The sequence below is a fragment of the Phacochoerus africanus genome, chromosome 4, assembly GCF_016906955.1.
Source record: "Phacochoerus africanus isolate WHEZ1 chromosome 4, ROS_Pafr_v1, whole genome shotgun sequence".
Classification (NCBI taxonomy): Eukaryota; Metazoa; Chordata; class Mammalia; order Artiodactyla; family Suidae; genus Phacochoerus; species Phacochoerus africanus.
Window position 1 is genome coordinate 137,171,328 of NC_062547.1, and position 19,115 is coordinate 137,190,442.

The window sequence follows — 19,115 nt, forward strand, 5'->3', positions numbered from 1 at the left end:
AGGAGCGAGTAAGAGGAAGAAGCAAGAGAGGAGAGAAAGCAGCGGGGAGAGGGAGGAAGGGCCAGGATATGTCTTGTGAAGTGAGGACTAAGGGAAGGCAGCCCTTCGGTTCTTTTATTCAGCAAATCCTTATTGAGCACCGACTGTGTGCACAGTTGTGCACATGCTGTTGTTCACACCTGTTTGCTGCTACATCCTGGCGCTCAGGGGCTGCAGCGACCCTGCCCGGCTGCCAGTGGCCTGCCTCCAGGAGGCTGTGCTCACAGACACAGGCTCTGTCTGCAGACAGGCTGGGATCCAGGGCTCTAGAGCTGTGTGCCTTTGGACAGGTTACATGACCTCCCTGAGCCTCAGCTTCATCTATAAAATGAGGCTTGAGAGGTAAAACATGCGGAGAGCACGGCCGGGGATGGTGTGGTCCTGCCCTCTGCCTCCACCTGCTCCAGTGGCAGCATCCTGCCCCTTGAGCTGCATCTCTGTGGCAGCATCCTGGTTCATGGGATGGCAGGCTCTCTGACCTGGCTGGGCTCTGGCATTGCATCTCCTAGGTGCCCTGCAGGGTAGCTACCTGGTCTGGGCAGTGCCAGCCAATGGGGAGGCCAGGGCCAGGGTCCTGCGAGGACAACACAGGAGTGTGAAGAGCAGGCTTGGGAGGAAGCCTGGGAGGGCAGGCCGACTGGAAGCGCCCACGGAGGAAACGAGAAGCTGGTACGACTGAACGAGACAGGAAGCTGGATTTAATGGTTGACCTTTCAGGGCCCTGCCTGTACCAGAAAGCTTCTCCCTGGCCCCTGCTGCCCACCCCATCTGCCACCCCCCACCCCAGGGCTTCCTCAGTCTCAGCTGTCACCCAGGTCCTCTGCTGCTCCCCCACAGCCGAGGGAGCTCCCTCCTCTCCTGGGGCCTGGGGCTTTTTTTCTCTCTCCCACATTACAGCTAAGTCCCGCCTCTGGTCATGAATACTAAGTGTTTATCTCGCCCGCCACCCCCCCTCCCCAGCCCAATACTAAAGTGATTTACAGCAGGAGAGTGCACAGTGCTTGCATGGGGCCCGGCCCCTGGGCAGAGGGCTGGAGCTCGAGTCCTGACCCTGTTCCTCGTTAGCTGTGCCATCTCAGGTGAGCTGCTGATTCTCTCTGAGCCTCAGTGTCTTCTGGTGTACGGATAACAAGCCCCACCCCACTGTGAGCAGTGCCTGCGGTCATTCTTATGCTGTGCTGGCCCGGGGCCTGGCGTTAATTGGCCTTGAGATGAGATAACCCAAAAGCTAGTGTTGAGCATCTTCATCCCGTGTTGCAGGAAGCAGTTAGAGGAGAAGTCTGGGTGCGAACCCCTCCGTGTCTGAGGCTCATCTCTCAGAGAACAGACTGGCCTGGCTCACCTGCCCCTTCTCAGGCCTAATGGACAGCAGGAATTGGGCCTGGTTCCTCTGGGTCTCCTAGGGTCTGGCCGGTGGAGCATGACGGGAAGACTGGACCACAGGACAAGAAGCTGGGTAACTGGGGGCCCAAGTGTAAGATGGTTCTCGGGGTGGGATGGAGTGGAGAAGGTAGGGCAGGCATGGAAATCAGCAGGACCGTCGGTCGTGACTCACATTCATGGCACCCAGCAAAGTTGGAGGGACAACCAAGGTGGGCCTTGAATGACATTTTCAGAAATGACCTGTTGAGAAACTCAGAGAAGCCCCATGAATGAGGAAAGTGGGTAAGGGGGCCCTCAGGAGGGGAGGCAGGAATCTCACTTTAATAATAATAATAATAATAATATCAGCAATAACAATCCCATCAATAATAGCAGTTTACTGAGCCCTTACTGCAATGCCAGCACCCAAACTCACACTTTATATACGTTATCTCATTTAATCCTTTAAACAGCTGTGTGATGTGATTACTGGTATTCGCTTTTCTTAAAGAGGAAACACACTTAGAGACCTTTAGTCTCTTGCCCAAGGCAACTCAGAGGGAGAGCCAGGACTCAAACTCAGCCTCTCAAAGACCACGGCGAAGGCCCCTGTGGATGCCAGAGCCAAGTAAGTGGCTCAAGAAATGGGGCATTCCCTGGGGCAGAAAACCACCCTCACTCACTTCCCAGACTCGCCTTCTTGATGACGGAGGCTCCCTGGCTGTTTCACGGGGGAGCAGCAGGCTCAGGCGAGTGGAGCTGAAGGGCCCTCCAGGGCCTGGACTCCCCGGTCAGTGCCCCCTCCAAGCAGCTCTTCCAGCTGTGACTTCCCGCTTCCCCTCCAAGTGACTCTGGTGGCCCAGAGGGAGTCCTGCAGCCTGCCTGGGGCCATAAAGCTGGGGGAGGCGATAGCGGTCCTCTCCCTCCGTGACCAGGCACTCGGGGGACTGCAGACACTGGCTTACCGCACTCTCACTTGTTGCCCACAGTGCCTTCAAATTGGTGCTGGGCACCGGCCTCTTGCCCTCTGGTCCCTAATTCGCGCCCTCTCCAAACTTAGGGCAGCCCTTTGGGGTTCGCTTTGTTGGGACCAGGTGAGAACAGATCTGCTTTTCTACCTCCCAGGGGCTGCTCCTGTGTTGCCATCAGGAATCATGGTCTCTTCAAGGTCAGACACCCTCTCCCACCATGTCCCCAAGGTGCTTGGCCTGGGACAGGTAGAGAAGGGGGAGTGATAGCGTTGGAATCCACTCCACGTCCTGCTGTGTGACTTCTTTAGGCCTCAGGGGCCTCAGCCGGGAAACGGGACCACGAACAGCCTTCTCACGGGGCTGTTGTGCAGGTACAGGGGCTCACGGGGGAGAAGCGGGCACTGCACCGAGGGCTCAGGACCCTGAAGGGCTCCATAAACGATGGTGCCACCTCCCCGGACGGCTATGCCTGACCATCCCCGTTGGAAGCAGGACTTTCATTTTCTTCTTACCCACACCACCCCGTTCTTTCTCTTCACAAGCACTCAGCCCAGTTTGTAATTAGATGAGTTTGTTTACTTGTCCTTGAGAGCAGGGACTGTCTCGTTTCCCACTTCTCCATCCCGAGCACCAAGAGCAGGAGCACAGAAAACACTGAACGGACCTCCCCCGTCCTCTGCAGGCGGAGCGGGACTAGGGCTTTCTGCCGTTTCTCAGCGGACTTGGCTTTCAGAGCCCTGGAGAGTCCTCCCCTCCCCCCCCCAGTGATGACCCTGCCGCTGGCGCTGGCGTAACTGGGAAGGGCTGGATACTCTCTGTAGACACAGAGGAAGCTGGGGCAGAATGGCTAGGGGGGACCCAAGGCTGGGTCTCACACTCACCTTGCTGGCCATGGCCCTTGATGGATGATCGGGTCCTTCTGGAACTGCTTTTGCCCTTCCTGCTGCCTGCAGCTGCTTGGCCTGCAGCCCCCGCAGCCACATTACGTCTCCCCCAGAGCCTGGCTTTGGCCCTGCTCTCACCTGAGGCTGGGCCTGACTTTCCGAGCCGCCTTCCCCTCCTGCCCCACCTCCTTCCAGGTCTCGCCTGCCTCCTGCCCTCAGCTGAGACCAGGGCCCCCCTGGCCTTGGCAGATGTGTGAGGCACTCTGCGTCCAGATGTGATTGTGTTTATGTTTCCAGAGAGCGAGGGGTCGGAGCTCTGGACTGGAGCCGCTGGGGGAGGGGTGGTCTGGCTCCAGCCCCCTGCCCAACCTTCCCTTCCCCCACCTCCCTCCTCCAGCCAGTGTATCTGGCCCCGTCCTCCTCAGAACCCCACAGCATCAGGCAGGGCTGTCCTCCAGAAGGACCCCTCCTCACTCCTCCCTGAAGGTGAGAAGATGCCTGGCTTCGGAAGGCGTATGACCTTGGCCCAGTGCAGGGTGTGGTAGGGTTTTGGTCCGGTCATCCGTATAGCAGGGATGACACTCCTGACCTCAGAGGCAGTGCTGATGTGGTTTGGGAACATGTCCCCAGGACTCCTCAGCTATTCGCTGGTGACTAAGCCCATGGCTGTGCCCTACTCTCAACTAGGGCTTGCCTGGGTCCAGCTCCAGGGCAGTGCCAATCACAAGGTGATTCTAAAGCAGGATAACCACCCCTCCTTCCTCCCCCGCTGCAGCTGCAAACATTTTGTTTTGCCATTAGAAGTGACTTACTTAAGGGAAGCAGAATTTTACAGGCGGTTTACAGGCTGGTCTTGTTCAGTAGTTTCCAAAACTCCGGGCGGGGAAGGGGGGGAGGGTGGTGACGGCGGGAGCCACCGATTGTTGGGATGGAGGCGAAGTGAGAAGTGAGCTCTGTGTGATGGACACCTTCTCTGGAACAGCCACATGCCCCTGGGTGGGATTTCGATGCGGAAAAGCCAAGGGAGGCCCTAGCTAGAGTCTGGCGGATCCAGCACCCGCCCCCCACCCCTCCGGCCCCCCATCCTCCTGGAACAGCCAGAGCGGGGCTCAAGGTGGGGGTACCCGGCCTAGAGGAGAAAAGGCAACCCTGGGCCTAAGGAGGCTTTCAGGGTCCCCCACCCCTACGCTCCCGGGAGACACAGACAGCGTGGCACCCTAAAAGCCTGGAGGGTCCCTAGAGACCCAGTTTGGGAAGAGCCTTCGGATTCCTGAGGCCTGGGAAGGGCGGGTGGTCGGGGTAGGGCGGCAAGCGCAGCAGCGCTGAGACCCCGAGCGGCTCAATAGATGCGTACCCGGTGTTCGTTCGCAGAGAGCTCAGAGCGCCCGATGGGTGCCCTCAAGGAATCGGGGATGTACAGGTCCGGAAAGGTTAGGGGAGTGGCGGTAGGGGTCCCCAGGCGGGGTTGGCCTCCGCTCTTCCCTCCTATCCGTAGGCCTCACGGGAAGGGAACGCAGTTCCCCTTCTAACCCTCCTCTCTCCTCGGCCCAATGAAGCAGTCAGAGCTCGGCAGTGGTTAGCACGCTCGTACTATGGTTTTAATAGACGTACATGAACTAGTCGATATAGACAGATTTATAATTCTATACAGTCAGTCCGACATACACAGGGACGCTGTAAACAGGGACGCGGGCCGGAGAGCGGGTGTGCAAAGTGGGCGCGGCGTGGGGCCCCGGCCGCGCCCCGAGCTCTCCCGGCTCGACTCTTGCACAGCGGGCGGTGAGGAGGGGGCTCTTCGCTGGGACGGGAAGGCCACCTCCTAGCCCGGGAGCCAAGCGGAGGGCCTGGGCCGGCGGCGAAGCTCGGGGGCTGGAGGCTCAGAGACGAACCCTCCGCACCCTCCCGCCTCGTCCGCACCGCCAGCTGCAGCTCCGTGGCCTTAAAATAGGACTCCCGGCGAGGGCTCTTCCAGGCGCGCCGGGGCCGTTGGTGCGGCTCCACGACGAGTCCCGGACCCTGGGCTGGGTACAGTGATCCCCGGCCCGACGCCCGCTCCAACTTGGATCCGGATCGAGCTAAGGTACGCTCGGCCGGGCCCAGCTCGGAGGGGGCGTCTAGGTTCGCACCCGGCCGGCCGGGGCCAGGTTGGCCCGGGCTCGGCGCTCCAGTTCTCAGGCGCGGGCCGCTCAGTCCGGGTCCAGCGCCGCGGGAACGCGGGCTACGGGGGCGCCCCCTTCGAGCCTCCGGTCACGGCCCCGCGCCTCCCGCGCCGCGTCCCCTCCGCGGAGTGGCCCGCCCTGCCCGAGCGAGCGAACACGTCCCACCCGCGCCATCCCCAGGGAAATTGCAACTCATCCGTTTTTTCGCGGCACTTTTCTCCGACGTCTCTTTGCTTCGTTTTATCTCGTTTTGGAGGGCTGAGTGGGGTCCAGGAAAGCAAACACAAAACCAAGCCAGAGGTGGGGAGGTGGGGAGCAGGGGGCCGCGCAGGCGCCAGGTCCTCGGCGGCGCCGGCCCCGGCCCCGGCCCCGGCGCCCTGCCGGCCGCCGGCCCGCGTGGCCCGTCTGGGCGGTCAGCTGTTGTACTGGCACGCGTTGAGGCCCGAGGCCGGGCCCTGCAGGCCGCCGTAGCCGAACGACGAGTGCTGCTTGGACTTGAGCCGCAGGCTGGCGAGGCTCGAGTTGCACGTGTCCCGGTAGACGCTGTAGGGCGAGGCGGGTGTACCGTAAGGGCAGGCGCCCGGTGACATGGCCGAGTTAAGCGAGGAGCCAGTGAGGTTGTTGATGTTGTTGAGGCCCGAGTTGGGCATGCCGGGCACGGCGCCCGGGCCCATGCTCGACGGCATGGTCATGGAGGAGATGGAGCTGGGGGCCGAGAACATGGACTGCGACGACAGCGGGCTCATGGAGTTGAAGAACGTGAAGCTCTTGGTGGAGAGCGGCGCGGGCGCCAGGCTCTTGGCGGCCCAGTTGTTGTAGGAGTAGCCAGCGGCATACACATCCTCGTAGGGCTGCACCAAGCCGCTGAACTGGGGCACGTAGCCGCCCTTGCACAGGTCCAGCTGCTGGTTACGCTCGCGCTTGCGCCACTTGGCTCGCCGGTTCTTGAACCAGACCTGGGGGAGGGGGACAGGAGAAGGGTCAGGGCTGCCGAGGGCGGGAAGGCGCCTGCAGCTTCCCCCCGCCCCACCCCGAGCCCTGGCCCAGCTTCCTTCTCTTCGAATAGTTTCTTTTCCTTCAGATTTCCGCCCCTGCCTTGTCTCCATGATGGTTCCTTCCCTGTCCCCAGAAAATACGAGAATCTTTTCCTTTTTCTGATCTTTGTTCCTTTCCCCCAGTTAAATCTGGTTTCTTCTCCTAATACGGATCTTTTTTTTTTTTCCCCCCGACAAATATTTTTCTGGCTTCCTCTCGACCACTTTATCTTCTGCCTTCTTTCCCCATCGGCTCCCCATCTATCTCTTTGATATTCCATCCTTTTTCTTCTCTCAAATAGGAAAGGTAGTTTTCTTCCCTACCTCTAGGAATATGCGACTCCTCTCATTCTTCAGTCTATTTTCCCTTCCTCATATAGTCTGTTTCCATTTTTATTGGCAATATCTGATATTCTTATTTCTGCCCCAAATGTTTATTTTCGTTTGGTCCGCCCTGCTATCGGAACCTCTTTCTTCTTCAAGCAGCTCATTTTTCTTCATTAGCCCCCATTAAAAAAAAAATCCTTTTGCTTTTCCTCCAAATGTTTAGTTTTTTCCTTCTTTCTGACCTTCCTTATGTCTCTTAAATAGTTGATTATTTTTCTGAAATACTCGATCCTTTTGCCTCTCCCTTAAAGATTTAATTTCTTTCCTGCCACCTAAGTGTATACCAAATATGTTTTCCTGCAAATATTTAATTTCCTTTCACTACGTACTGGTTTCTCTCTACTCTCCCCCTCCACCTTTCCCCCCCCCCCCCCGCCCCTCGAAATGCAGGAAGAACCTCTTCTTTCCCAACACCCGATCCTCGCCCGATCCTCCTTTATCCTCCGTACTCCTTTGCCCTCGCCAGCCCTCCTCCAGCCCTGCGCTGTTTCCCGAGCTAGCTTGCCAGTCTCCTGCATCTCAGCCTTCCCCATAGCCAGCACTAACCGCTGCTGATTCTACCCCCACTCCAGCCCTGCTAACATCAAGCCCTGGCAGGATTAGTGAGTTCAGGATTACTGAGTGCTGTCTTCACTCCCTATCACACTGGGCTGGTCAGCCTAACTGGGGAGGGGTGAGAGCTGGGCTTTTAGCAGGGACTCTGTGGGCCAGGTGGGACCTTGGTTTAGCTTGGGACGTGCTCCCAGTATCGGATTAAATATTTGCAGTACCCAGGGAAGAAATGCTTCTCTTGCTGCTCTGGCCGGAAAGTCATGTACGTTTTCACGAGTAACCAAGGGGTGAGAAGAGGGAGGGTGTAGTCCCATCTCAGGTCGGAGACCTTACGTCTCCAAAAGGATTCTTCCTGAGAGCCCCTGGTCCACCAGTCCACCAGAGCTGCTTCCCCACCCGCCACCTGATCCCAGCCCTTAGGGAAAGGGTCCAGCTCCAGACTGGCTGGTGGCTGAGAAAGAGTCAGGTGAAGAGTATCTTAAGGTTTTGGAGAAACCGACTGCAGATGGGACCACTGCTCCAGGAAGTTTTGAGACCCCCCGCCCCAGGCCTAGGCTCTTATCCGGCCTCTCTCAAGCTGCCAGGCAGGACCTGCCTTTCCCTTTCGTTTTCTCGGGAAGGTGCCAGCTGCTCCGAGATCGCCAGCGGCGGGGAATCCTCTGCGCAGTCTAGGGCGGCAACATCCGAGGGGGGCCCCCGGACTCTACAGGGCTGGGGAAAGTCCCCTGGGGCCACAGGTCTTTGGGCGAGGGGCTGCGGTAGAGCCGGAGGGTCACAAAGGATGCGGGTCAGAGGGATCCGAGGCGGCAGCAGCCGAGGCGCGAAAGCACCAAACGGCTCAGCGGCGGCTGGGTAGACCCCGGCCGGATCCTCCGGTGGAGGGAGGGAGCAGGTCTAAGTGGTGGGACAGAGGAATAGTCTGAGCGCCGATCTAAGCGTTCAAGGGCTGCGCTGGACCGGCGGCAGCCTTCGGCGCCGGTCCCCTTAAGGCACACGCCCTGCGCTCACCCGCACGCGTGGCTCGGTGAGGTTGGTCCACACAGCGATCTCCTCCCGCATGCTCATGTCCGGGTAGCGGTTCCTCTGGAACGTGGCCTCCAGCTCCTGCAATTGCTGACTTGTGAAGTGCGTGCGTTGCCGCCGCTGCTTCTTCTTCTTGGCGGGGTCCTCCGCAACGCCGCAGCCCGCGCCGCCCGCACTGCTGTCCTCGGGCCCCTTGGGCTCCCCGCTGCGCTCCTTCTCTGAAGCGGGCAGGATGGGGCATCGGTCACCTCGGGCTTATGCCCTTCTGCACCCCGTCCCGGCTCCACCGAAGCGCCGGCCTTCAGCGGCCGCCCTCCCGCCAGGGGCCCTGGAATTGTCCCCATTAGAAAGAGCCCGCCCGTGCCGGACGTCAGTAGTCACCTCTGGCCCGGCTTGTCTGGGAGAAGAGCCCAGGAGTTGGAGCCCTGGGCCTAGGTCCTAGCTGGGCAGGGCCTGCTCTCACAGCTCGGCTCCTGCTCGATCCCTACTGCTGATGTCACTCGCGAATGTACATTTTTAGGGTTCTTGGAGTTCTAAGCCAGAGGGGAGCTCTGCTTTTCTAGGCAGAGGGTCAGATCTTTCTAGCCCGAAGTTGAAGTTATCCGGTTGGCAGGGCGAGAGCCAGACAGTGGTTTGCAGGCTCTCCACCCTCTTCTCCCCAGGGCTGTGTGGGAGTCCCACGGGGCAGGCACTGCACCGGCCGGTTCTCGGCCTCAGCTCCAGGCCCCACGTCTCAAGGCCCAGAAAATCCCTCTGGCGGCAGCCGAGCAGGCCAGACCCACAGGCTCTGTCTAAGTGACCCTGGGGCTCTGCCTCTCTCTCTTTGAAGCTACACAAAACACATGCAGTCATAGAAACATCGAAGCATAAAGAAAAAGAATTTAAAAACAAAACACAGAAGCCTAGGAAAGCTCACAGCTCTATGCCTAAAAACATTAGAAAGGGTCACACACTCTTAAAAATAGGCAGGTAGAAACACAGCAAATGCAAATTAAGAAGCCAGAAACCTCCGTGCAAACACATCCCTAACTAAATACAGTGCTGTACATGTATAAACTCCAGGCAGACACAGGCATTTATTTATCTGGGACTTTAAAAAAAATCAAGGTACTGTTGTAGATAGTTTTTTTTTAACCCCTTCCCAATAATGCTCTTCTAGAGGTAATTTTTAAATCCCAGAGAAATACAACACTCTAGTTAGATAACTTAAATTCCCCAAATCACACCCCTGTAAATGGACTTTGAGAAAATCCTGGACAAACGCGCCATTTTGGATTGAATTTTTAAAATGTCTCGAAGAATAACGTTGCATGCAGATATTTTAAAATTCCGGAGAAATGTACTTAGGATAGCAATTCTTTCTATACTGAAAAATACACTTAAATTTTAAAGTTTATCCTCATAGACTTGGTTGTTAAAAGCAATCCGTAACGATTTCTCTGAGCTTTAAAAATAAAAACCAACCCAAGCCCACGCCTAAAACTTTTGAAAACAAAAGTACAGTCCAGCGCTGCTTACTTTTTAACCAAGCAACAGAACCTCTCAGAGAAAGTCACTTAGGGATGCAAAACAGAAACAAATAGAGATTAAAAACGCGTAGAGAAACACTCAGCGGTGGATTAAGAAATGAACGCAGAAGAGGCGCCCGTAGCCGGGAGAGCAGGGAGCAGGGCGGCGGCGCGGAGTCAAGACCGCGAGCGATTCGAAGACTCGGGAGCCAGGACCGGGCCGGGTACTAACCTCGCCACGGCCCGCGCCGCCCATCGCCGGCCCAGCAGCGGCCGGGGAATAAAGCTCGAGCCGGGACAAAAAGGTAGCGCGGAGGGAGACGTGCCTGAGCCGAGCTGGAGCCCTGGCTGGGCGGCCTGGCGGCTCCGGGCTCCGGCGGCGCACGTGGGACCGGGATCCCTGGCTTAGGGGGTCCTCGCCGGAGCCGGGCCGAGCCCCTTGGCCCGCTCGCCCTCGCTGTCCTCTCCTTTTCTGTTACCTTAGGTTGTTTCTCTTACTCCCTGTTTGCTTTTCTCACTTTTCCCGCCACCCCTGCCCTTGGGTCTCTCCCTCTCGCAGGCAGTCGCCCACTCTGCTTTCCTGGGCACTTTCTTTCGCCCACCGCCCCATTCCTTTCTGATCTGCTCTTTTCCTTCGGTCCGAGCGACCCCTGTCACCCAATTTCCTCCCCCCCCCCCCGTTCTATTTGCTCCTGATCAAGAGGGGCTGTCAGTCCGACTCTCCGGTCGTAGGTTTCTGCATCTGCCGGTCACTTGGAGCGTGGGGATCTCATGGAACTGCTTTCGGAAAGCACTAGATTTCTGCTTCTTAAAGTGTGTACATTTCCGCGTTCACCCTCAGGTACAAAACGGGAAAAGGAAAGATCCCGACGCTCCTGGGGTGTAGAGCGAGCCTGCCTGCGCGGCGCGGGTGCCAGGCCCTGCTCCTGGCTCCCTGCGCCCTCCTGCGGAGTAGGCTCCGTGCGCGCCTCGCAGACAGCCGCGCTTACCTGGCAGCTCCGTGTCGGACGACTCGCTGGCGGAGTTCTCGAGAGGCTCGCGGGGGTCGGCGGCGCGGGCTAGGTGGAAGGCGGGCCCCATGTCGTGCGGCGGCGGCGGCGGCGGCCGGAGCCCCTCCGGCAGCCGCTCCAGACTCATGCCCCCCTTGAAGGCGTCCATGGAAGCGGGGACCGTGGCGGGCGCTCCGGGGGCCGGGGCTGGGGGCACCCGGCCGCCCTGGCTGCGACCTGGGAGAACGAGAGCGCAGCGTCTAAGCGGCTGCCCCCCAGGGCTGCCCGCGCCCGCAGCGACACCGCGCCCGCCCCATGGACCGCCCGGGGCTGCGGGGCCAGGCGGGCGGCAGCGGCAGCGGTTTCTCGCGACCGGGGGCCCGGCTTCGCGCTCCGCGCTGCGCTCCCGCCGCTCGGGCCTCAGCCGCCCGCCCGGCCCCGGCTCCGGCTCCCGATCCGGGGCCGGTTTCTAAGGCTCCGGACCGCGCCGGCAGAGCCTGTCTTAAAGCGACAGCGCGCACCGCCAGGTTCCAGCAGTCCCTGCGCCAGGGGTGGTGGGTGGGGTGGGCCGGGGTGGGAGGGGGCAGGGAGGGAGGGAGGGAGGGAGGAAGGGAGGGAAGGAGCAGCGAGCGAGGGAGCGCGGGCGGAATCCAGCCCCGAGCCGCCCGCGCCGCCGCGCCCTCTCGGCCGCCCGCCCGCCCTCCCTCCCTCCCTCCCGGCCTCACCCGCGCCCTCCCCCTCCGCAGCCACCTTCCCGCCGCCTCCCCCCTCCCGCGGCTTCGCCGCGCCTCACCCTCCTTCCCCCGGTGACACACCGAGTTCTCCCTCGGCCGCACAAAAGAAACGCATCTGGCCTGCTAGCCCCTCGCGGCTCGTGCCCACCTCAAGCCCCAAATGACTTGTTTCGCTCGGAATCAACTCCAGTCTGGGCCGCCTCGAAGTCCCGAGTCCCCGGCGAGAACAGCCCAGGCCGAGTGAATGTTCACCGAACAGGATCGCACCGACCGGTCGCCGGCGAGCCAGCGCCAGGGCGGGGGCAGAGCCCGGGGCTCGTTCCGGCAGCTCCCAGCCTCGTCCTCGTCCAGGGGCCGCCGGCCCCTCCTTTCCCGGCCTCTTCTCCCGGGACCCGAGCCAGGCTGAGTGACAGCAGCCCGCGCTCTAATGGGCCCCCGGATGCTGCCTCCTAATTAGCTTGGACCCTCTCCCCCAAGGCGGCTTGCTTCTCAGGCCTCCCCCCTCTGCACCACAGTCAATTTTCCGGGATTGGGATAGAACTGATGGCTTCTAATCAGACGAAACGTTTCTGTTGGCTCCAGGCCGCTGGCGAGTGCAGCAGGAGACCCCAAGAGCCCTGCCAGGCCCCACATCCCCTTCCAGAGGACTCTCTCCTTGTTTTGCCCTTTCAGTGGGCTCACCGAATCTGCCTGGCTCTGGCCGTGGCAACCACGGGGTGGGCCTCTGACCCCCTTCAGGGCAGGTTCCCAGGGCCTGGGACCTCACTTTGGCTGCCCAGAACTGCAGGCACAGACCTGGCAGGCCAGGTGACTACAGTTTGCAAACCTAGGCCAGCAGCCCAGGAAGCCTGGGATGGTCTCGGAGTTTGTCTCCTGGGCCTTTTGGTCGCTAAGCTGCAGCTCCATTGGGCCCTCTCTGAGCACAGGCAGAGATGGTCCGCTTCTCAGCCCGAAGAATCAGTTCCTCCCCAGTCCTCCTGCCTCAGGGAAGTTTGGTGAAGGATTTTGCTTAGCAATGGGTAACTGGCCCTGAGATGTCGGAGTCTTGAGCAAACAGGTGACAGCTGGGGTGGTAGGGTGTGACCCTGCTCTGTTCCTCTGGCCACAGCTGGACCCCAGGCTGCCCTCTATGTCTCATCTCGGCCCACCAGTTCCACCAGGCAGAAGCAGCACTGGGCAGGATGGCGGGGGTGGGGGTGGGGGGGGCAGGACTTGTACTCTCCAGGCCCAGCGCCTCACCCCGGGGCCCAGTGTACGCTCTGGGTCCTCCTGGGGACTCTGCTGGGGAATGGCTGTGCAGACGCTCTGCGGCCCCTGCCCTCACCCGGCTCCCTGCCAGAGGGAGGCACCTCCACCCCAGCCTGAGCTCCTCCTCGGTGAGGATTGTGGGGGCGGGGCGGGGGCAGGGTGGAAACAGGCCTGCCTCTCCCTCCCTTGGTCTCAACCTAAGGCCCCCAGCTCTGGCTCTGGGGGGAGAAGGCACACTTCCTTGGGTGCCTGTGAGCACAGGGGGCCTGGACTGAGGCTGGGGCCAGTGGGAGGATGCGTCCCAGGAGTTTGGGTTGGGGGAAGGCTTCAGCAACTCCTGCCCTGTCCTCCCCAAGGGAAGGTCCTCTAAGTTGAGACCCCCAGGATGAATATAGTTTTGGTATAAGTGTTGGGGGCGGTGGTGAGATGGGAACACAGACGCAGGGAAGTATGGCTGTCCAGCCTTGCCCTCAGCCCCATCTTTTAGCACGTTTCTTGGCTGAATCTCCTGAAGCAGCAGCTACCCCCTTTCAAGGAGGTTTTTCTTTTCGGGTGCTGCAGGAGGCCGGGGGTACCTCTTCACACACCACCTTCGGTGCGGCTGCCTTATCCTGATGAGCCAGTGTGCCACCCAGCCTGCCTGGATACACATGGGTGCCAGAAGCATGCGTGAACTCATTTGTCCCTCATACCCACACAGATGTGCTGTGCACACACAGACACACTGCCCACACAGGGGAGTGCCGGCTGCAGTCACATAGGTAGCTCTCTGGGGCCCAGAACACTGATGCTGTTTGGCACAAAATCTGCCTGATAGGGGTGTGTTCCGAGCCTCCTAAGTGTCAAGCCGAGGTGGGAAGCCCCGTGCCTCTCTGGGTGGGGATCTGGAATGAATGGTCGCCTGTGGGCAGCCGGAGGCTGAGGGTCACAGCCCCCCACTCCCCAGAGAGTCTAAAGAGTCAGGCTTTCCATGGATGGGAACTGTTTTGTGACTCTGGAGCTCTAGCTATTCAGAGGGGCTTGTAACCCTCACTGCGGATGCATTTAATGCAGTTATTGAGCACCTGCTGTGTGCCCCTCTGATCTGAGCCTCTGGCAGTGCTCCAGGCAGTCACAATAATCCCTATATTTGGAAATCTTGGTGCCTGCTGTGTGGATGGAAAGGCCCTCAGACTCTTGTGGGTGAAGCTCCATATCCCAGGGGCCCTGAACCCTGGAGAGGGGCTAAGACTGGTGGGGGCTGGCCAGGCAGTCTGCCCTGCTGGAGCTAGGCAGCACTGAGGAGGCGGGGGCGAGGAAGTGATAGATCTAGAGGAGGCCGTGGCCTGATTCTGGGTGTTGGCTGGAGACCTGGGCGCTCTCTCTTCTTCCCCAGCCACTCCCTCCGCTGGTCACTCTTCCAGGCAGCATAGGGGCTTCTTGCACACTCAGATGCCTCACACACACACACACACACACACACACACACAGGAGGCAACTCTTTCAGGAGTAACAGCAGGGGTTCAGCATTCTTTGGGCTTTGCTGTGTGATCTTGGGCAAGGCTTTTGACCAACACTGAAACACTGTCCCTCGGTTCCCAGGTCTGACAGGGGAGCCATCGATCGATCGATTGATCCCCACTGCTGCCTCAGCCTCTGCCTCACTTGACGATGGGCACTGAGGAGAGGAGGGAAGGGGGCTTCCTGGAGCTGGAACCATATGCCCCATCCAGCCCTCCAGGCCACACAGAGCTAGCAATGATTCTGTGACTTTCAGGAAATTTGGGGCTTAGAGTCCTGGCTGGGCTCAGCAGAGGGGCCTGGGCTGTTGGGGGGGTAGTCACCAAAGGGACCCTTCCAGAGTCTGGACTTAGAGAAAACAGACTCCGTGCCCAAGAACGGCTTAGTAATTTTATTTGGAAAGGGTGGTTGGAGGGTCCTCCTAGAGGGCATCCTCTCACCCACTCATGGGAGTACCTGCCTGAATCTTTGCACCAGAATCAAGGGATTTCAGGACAAGGAAAGGAATGTGCCATGGCTTGCCCCCGGGGGCCATCCAAGACTCTCTGGGACATTCCAGCCCTAAGCCTCTTAGGCTGTGGAGAAGTTCAAACTAGAAAACCCAGTCTGGGGAGTGCAGCCTGGACCACCTACCTCCTTCTGCCAGATCTAACACCCTCTCCCCAATAAAAACTCTTGTTTCTTTGAATACAAGCACTCACTGGGTGACTGGGGAAAGGGGTGCCCAGGTACAGGCTGGGAATGGTATCACTGGCTCCTTTAGGCTTTGAGGTCCCCGTTGGTTGGCTTTCTTTCAATTGGGGTTCCCCGGTGGCTTGTCCTGGTGGGAAGAGCTGGGATGTATTCAGGCAGGAGGGCTTAGTGGGGGTGCCGATGGGAGCATGAAACTCAGAACTCTCCGTCAGCAGCTGGTAGGGCCCATCGCTCTCCAGGCTCAGGGCTCCCTTGAGCCCACCGGTCGCTATTTGGTTCCTGAGAATGGCTGAGCCAGGGAAGAGAAGGCTGGGCAAGTGGCTATGGCTGCCACAAACTGGGAGGCAGAGGGTCAGCTTTTGCTGTACACAGCCTTCTCTTCCCAGCAGCTGCTTTCCTGAGAGAAGGGCACTCTGAGCCTGGCCTGAAGGTCAACAATACATCCTAGAGTCCAGGAAGCCTGATCTGTACGTTTCTGTCCACTTCTTTTCCTTTTCTGAGCAGAGATGAGGCATTTCAAAGCAGTCTGAGGAAAAGGCAGAGGGCCAGCACGTCCCCCTCGAGTGCTGCTCCTTCGCCTCTAGCTTTTGTCATGACCCTGGATCTGTTTCCTTGGCCTAGTGGACAGCAACATAGGTTGCCTCCCTCTGGCCCTGATGGCTGCCAGAAGTCACAGGGATGCCAAAAGAATACCTGAGCCTTACTTTCTTGGAAAAGTGGACTCAAATATTTTGATCAAGGGCATTCCTAAATCGGAAAACCTTGGCACGGGGCGCCCACCTGGGGTTCCCATTTCTGCGATCTGGATCAGGGGGGCCCTCGCTTTACCACGTCGAATCCGCTCAGATTTAGAAGGCTGGTCAATTTCAGAATTCCGAAACCCGGCTCTAGAGAAGCGGCTCTAAGCTTGGGAACCCTGCGTCAACACCCAGATCCTGGAGAGGCGTCGGGAATGTCTTTATTGGATTTTGCGGAAGAGCATTTTGGGTTTCGCTCAGGGCAAGGAGAAGCCCGACCTGCGCGGGCCAGGGCAGGCCGCCTTGGGCCGGGGGCGTCTCCAAGCAATGCGGCGGGACATTGGGGTGCGAGGCGGGACATCGGCCGACGTCTGCTGCTTTTCTGCGGCATAGCTACCCGAACGAACGAATGAACGAAGCGGTTTCGTTTAGGAAAAATACCCTCTTGACGCGAAGCTAAAGCCGAAGTCCCCAGGCTTGCAGAGGGGCCAGCGCTTCCGCTAGTGCTGGGGCCCCCATTCCTGGGTGCATCGGGGAGCGGCGGGTGGCCTTCTCGCTTGCCCTTGCTCTCAGAAGTCCCCAGTGGCCCGGGTAACCCTTCGCCGGGCTGGGGCCCTCGCCCCGAAACTGTTGCCCTCTTGGGGTGCCCAAGGCTAAAACGTGGCGTGGGTCCGCGGGTTAGGTGAGGTAGCGCCCGGCGATGGCAGCTGTGATCGTGCGCTGGGCGCAGGAACGAACTCCCGGAGCTGCCTCGAAGGCGCCTGGCCTTTACGTTGCGCTCAGTCCCGCGCCACCGGCTGGACCTCACCTCCTCCCAGAGCAAACAGCGCGCAACTCGGCCACCACCTCCTTGCGCCCCAAAACCGCGGAGACCCAGCGCGCCGAGCCCAATGCCTCTTACCCGAACCGGGCTGCGCGGCTTGTGCGGCGGCTCCTCGGCTCCGGGCTCGCTCGCCACGGACTCTGGCTGAGGTTTCGGCTCCGGCTGGAGCCCGGGACCCAGCTGCGTCTTTGGCTCTGCGCGCAGCTTCGGCTCCTTCTGGTTCGCTACATCCCAGCGTGCAAGGACCGGGCTGCCGCGGCTCGGCCCGCTCCTCCCGCCGCCGTCGCTGCCGCCGCCCGTCGCCCGCGGGGAAGGCGGGGACACGGGCTGGGGAGGCGGGAAGGGGGGAGGGGAAGCGAGGCGCTCGTGGGACCAGCGGGGAGGGGGGCGGCGCGCAGTCCCGCCGGCTAGGGGTCCCGGCCTTCCTCCGGGCGCAGGCTGGGGTCTGCGCGGCTCGTGGCCCGGGCCGGAGGCCGGTGAGCGCGCCCCAGGACTGCGTGCGCAGAGGAGGGGGCCCCGCCGCGTGCGGACCGAGCCGCCGCGGGTCCCCACCCGGCCCCGACGGACTTTCTCTCCCTGGGCTCAGTTTCCCATCTGGCACGTGGGGGCCCGAGCCCGACCTCGTTTAGTGGGGGTCTGGTTGGTATTTCCCGGGTCCCGCCAGGAGACGGTTGACCCGGGGTTTGGAGAGTCGGCTTTTCCCCCTTTCTGCTCAGCCGGCGGGAGGGAGCTGGTCTTGCATGTTGGCAAGAGGAGCCCACTGCGCCGAGCTTGGCAGCCGAGGGGGTTTGAGCACAGACCCTAGAGTTTCTCCGCGTGCACTGAGAGGGGGTTCCTAGGTTCCTAGGGAGGGGCAACCGGCTGACCTGCTCAGCTTGGAGGATCCCCCTGCCACCATCCTTCTCAGGGGCTGGAGTGATGAGGAAATGGGAGACCCACCGCAGGAGGACAGACTGCTGGGGCCCCTTGCCCAGCCCCTTGCCCACACACCCTCCATCGGTGGTCCTGCCTGGCCCTTCCACTTTCACAGGGAGGATTCAACCCTGCCGCGTGGTTGGCCTGTCCCTGGTGGGCGGCTACTGGGAGATGGGCCGGATTGAGGAGAACTGGCCTCCATCCGCAGACCACTGGGTTCTCCATCCGTGGCCAGAGTGAAGCCTTGTCTGAGCCTGCTGTTGCTGGGGCCGTGGGATGGGACGGAGGTTCGGGCGGACCATCTGTTGGGGACCACCCCCAGGGACAGGACAGCCAAGCCTGCCCCGACCCCCGACGGCCAAGGGGCTCAGGGCTGCCTCTTTGGCTCAAGGTGCCAGGAGATGGCAGTGCGGCGGCTGGGCATCAATGTTTCATGAGGTGCCGTTGCTGACGGCGCCTCCCTGCCTGGTTCTTGCCGACAGCTGCTGCAGGAGAGGCCACGGCCCTGTTCCGGCCCTGGCGCCCTCCTGCCCCCGTCTCCAGGGCTACCTTGCCCGGGAACTGGGACAACCCAGACCTCTGCCTAACACCCAAAGTTGGCCTGGCCCAGGTGTGCAGAGGCTGAGGCACTAGGGCCCTTAAAGTGGTCCCTGCACCCTGTCCTGCTGTTGGGGGAATCCACAGCCTCCCCTCGACCCTCAACAGGGGACCTTCTCTTTGGCAGGTGTGTGAGGCTCAATGCACACGGGGTCATAAGAGTCAAGGGTTAGAGTCAGGTCCCCAGTGCCTGTGATTTCAGACGTGGATCTGGGGCGGCCTGGCAGAAATGCAATCTCTCAGGCTTGGACCCTGCCCTTCGGGAATTCTAGCCGCTGCTTCTCCTGCTGCCATGAGTTTGGCCGATTTATGCGTGAAACCAGTCTGTTGGCCAGTCTGGGCCCTTGGGCTGCTAAGCTGAGATGCTACGGACCTTGTCTCAGGCAGCCTCCCCCAACAGCCCTGGGGCCTGGGCATCTCCCAGCATAAAGACAACCAGTGGGCCCTTACTATGTATGGAGGGCCCGAAAGGTGTCTAGCTGGGGTGGCGTTCCCTCCGGTGTCTATGTCAGGAAATTGAATCTTTCTGCTTCTGCACAACAGCGATTTCCTGGGTTTCGTTCCTGTGGTGACTGGGCTTATGTATGTGATTCTCTGTACCCCCTGTTAACAGGCGGAGCCTGTGGACCCAAAAAGTTGCCTCTGAGACCAGATAGTCAGAGTTAGGATCTTGTCTCGTCTTACTAGCTGTGTGGCCTTGGGTAAATATCACATAACCTCTTCCAGCTTCAGCTTCCCTACCTGTGAAAGGGGGGAATAATAAGAGTTTCCGCCTCTTTGAGAAATCTAGGAGCTGCTGGAGGTGAGGGGTGTGGCCTGGTGTAGGAGTGGACAGCCGGGCACAAAGCGGTGATACCTGCCAGGCTGCTTTGCTCTTTAAAAGGGTTTGCTCTCATTTTGGTTTCCTTCTTTCCCCAGGGTGGTCACGTTGGTTTAATTAGGCAAGAGTAGGCTCCTTCT

At 60.1% G+C, this 19,115-nt stretch overlaps 1 protein-coding gene across 2 annotated transcripts; it reads right to left on the bottom strand.

The window, feature by feature from the left end:
* Positions 1-4,829: 4,829 nt before the first annotated feature.
* Positions 4,830-16,913, bottom strand: PITX1 (paired like homeodomain 1). 2 transcript variants are annotated; one of them, XM_047778666.1, is made up of 4 exons: positions 16,722-16,913; positions 10,909-11,145; positions 8,397-8,629; positions 4,830-6,371 (listed from the first exon to the last, which is right to left on the bottom strand). In XM_047778666.1, exons 2-4 carry the CDS (start codon positions 11,075-11,077, stop codon positions 5,829-5,831), a joined length of 945 nt encoding a protein of 314 aa, XP_047634622.1. In that variant the 5' UTR covers positions 11,078-11,145; positions 16,722-16,913; the 3' UTR covers positions 4,830-5,828. The 2 variants fall into 2 exon arrangements, with proteins under 2 accessions (XP_047634622.1, XP_047634621.1); XM_047778665.1 differs by lacking the exon at positions 16,722-16,913 and adding an exon at positions 11,791-11,925.
* Between the last annotated feature and the right edge of the window lie 2,202 nt (positions 16,914-19,115).

What these genes read in the sequence shown, in the direction of transcription:
- PITX1 (XM_047778666.1), bottom strand. Translation starts at nt 11,077, where the DNA reads ATGGACGCCTTCAAGGGGGGCATGAGTCTGGAGCGGCTGCCGGAGGGG. An exon ending in GTCCGACACGGAGCTGCCAG is followed by an intron (nt 8,630 to 10,908) that starts GTAAGCGCGGCT and finishes TGCCCGCTTCAG; the next exon opens with AGAAGGAGCGCAGCGGGGAG. An exon ending in TCACCGAGCCACGCGTGCGG is followed by an intron (nt 6,372 to 8,396) that starts GTGAGCGCAGGG and finishes CCCCTCCCCCAG; the next exon opens with GTCTGGTTCAAGAACCGGCG.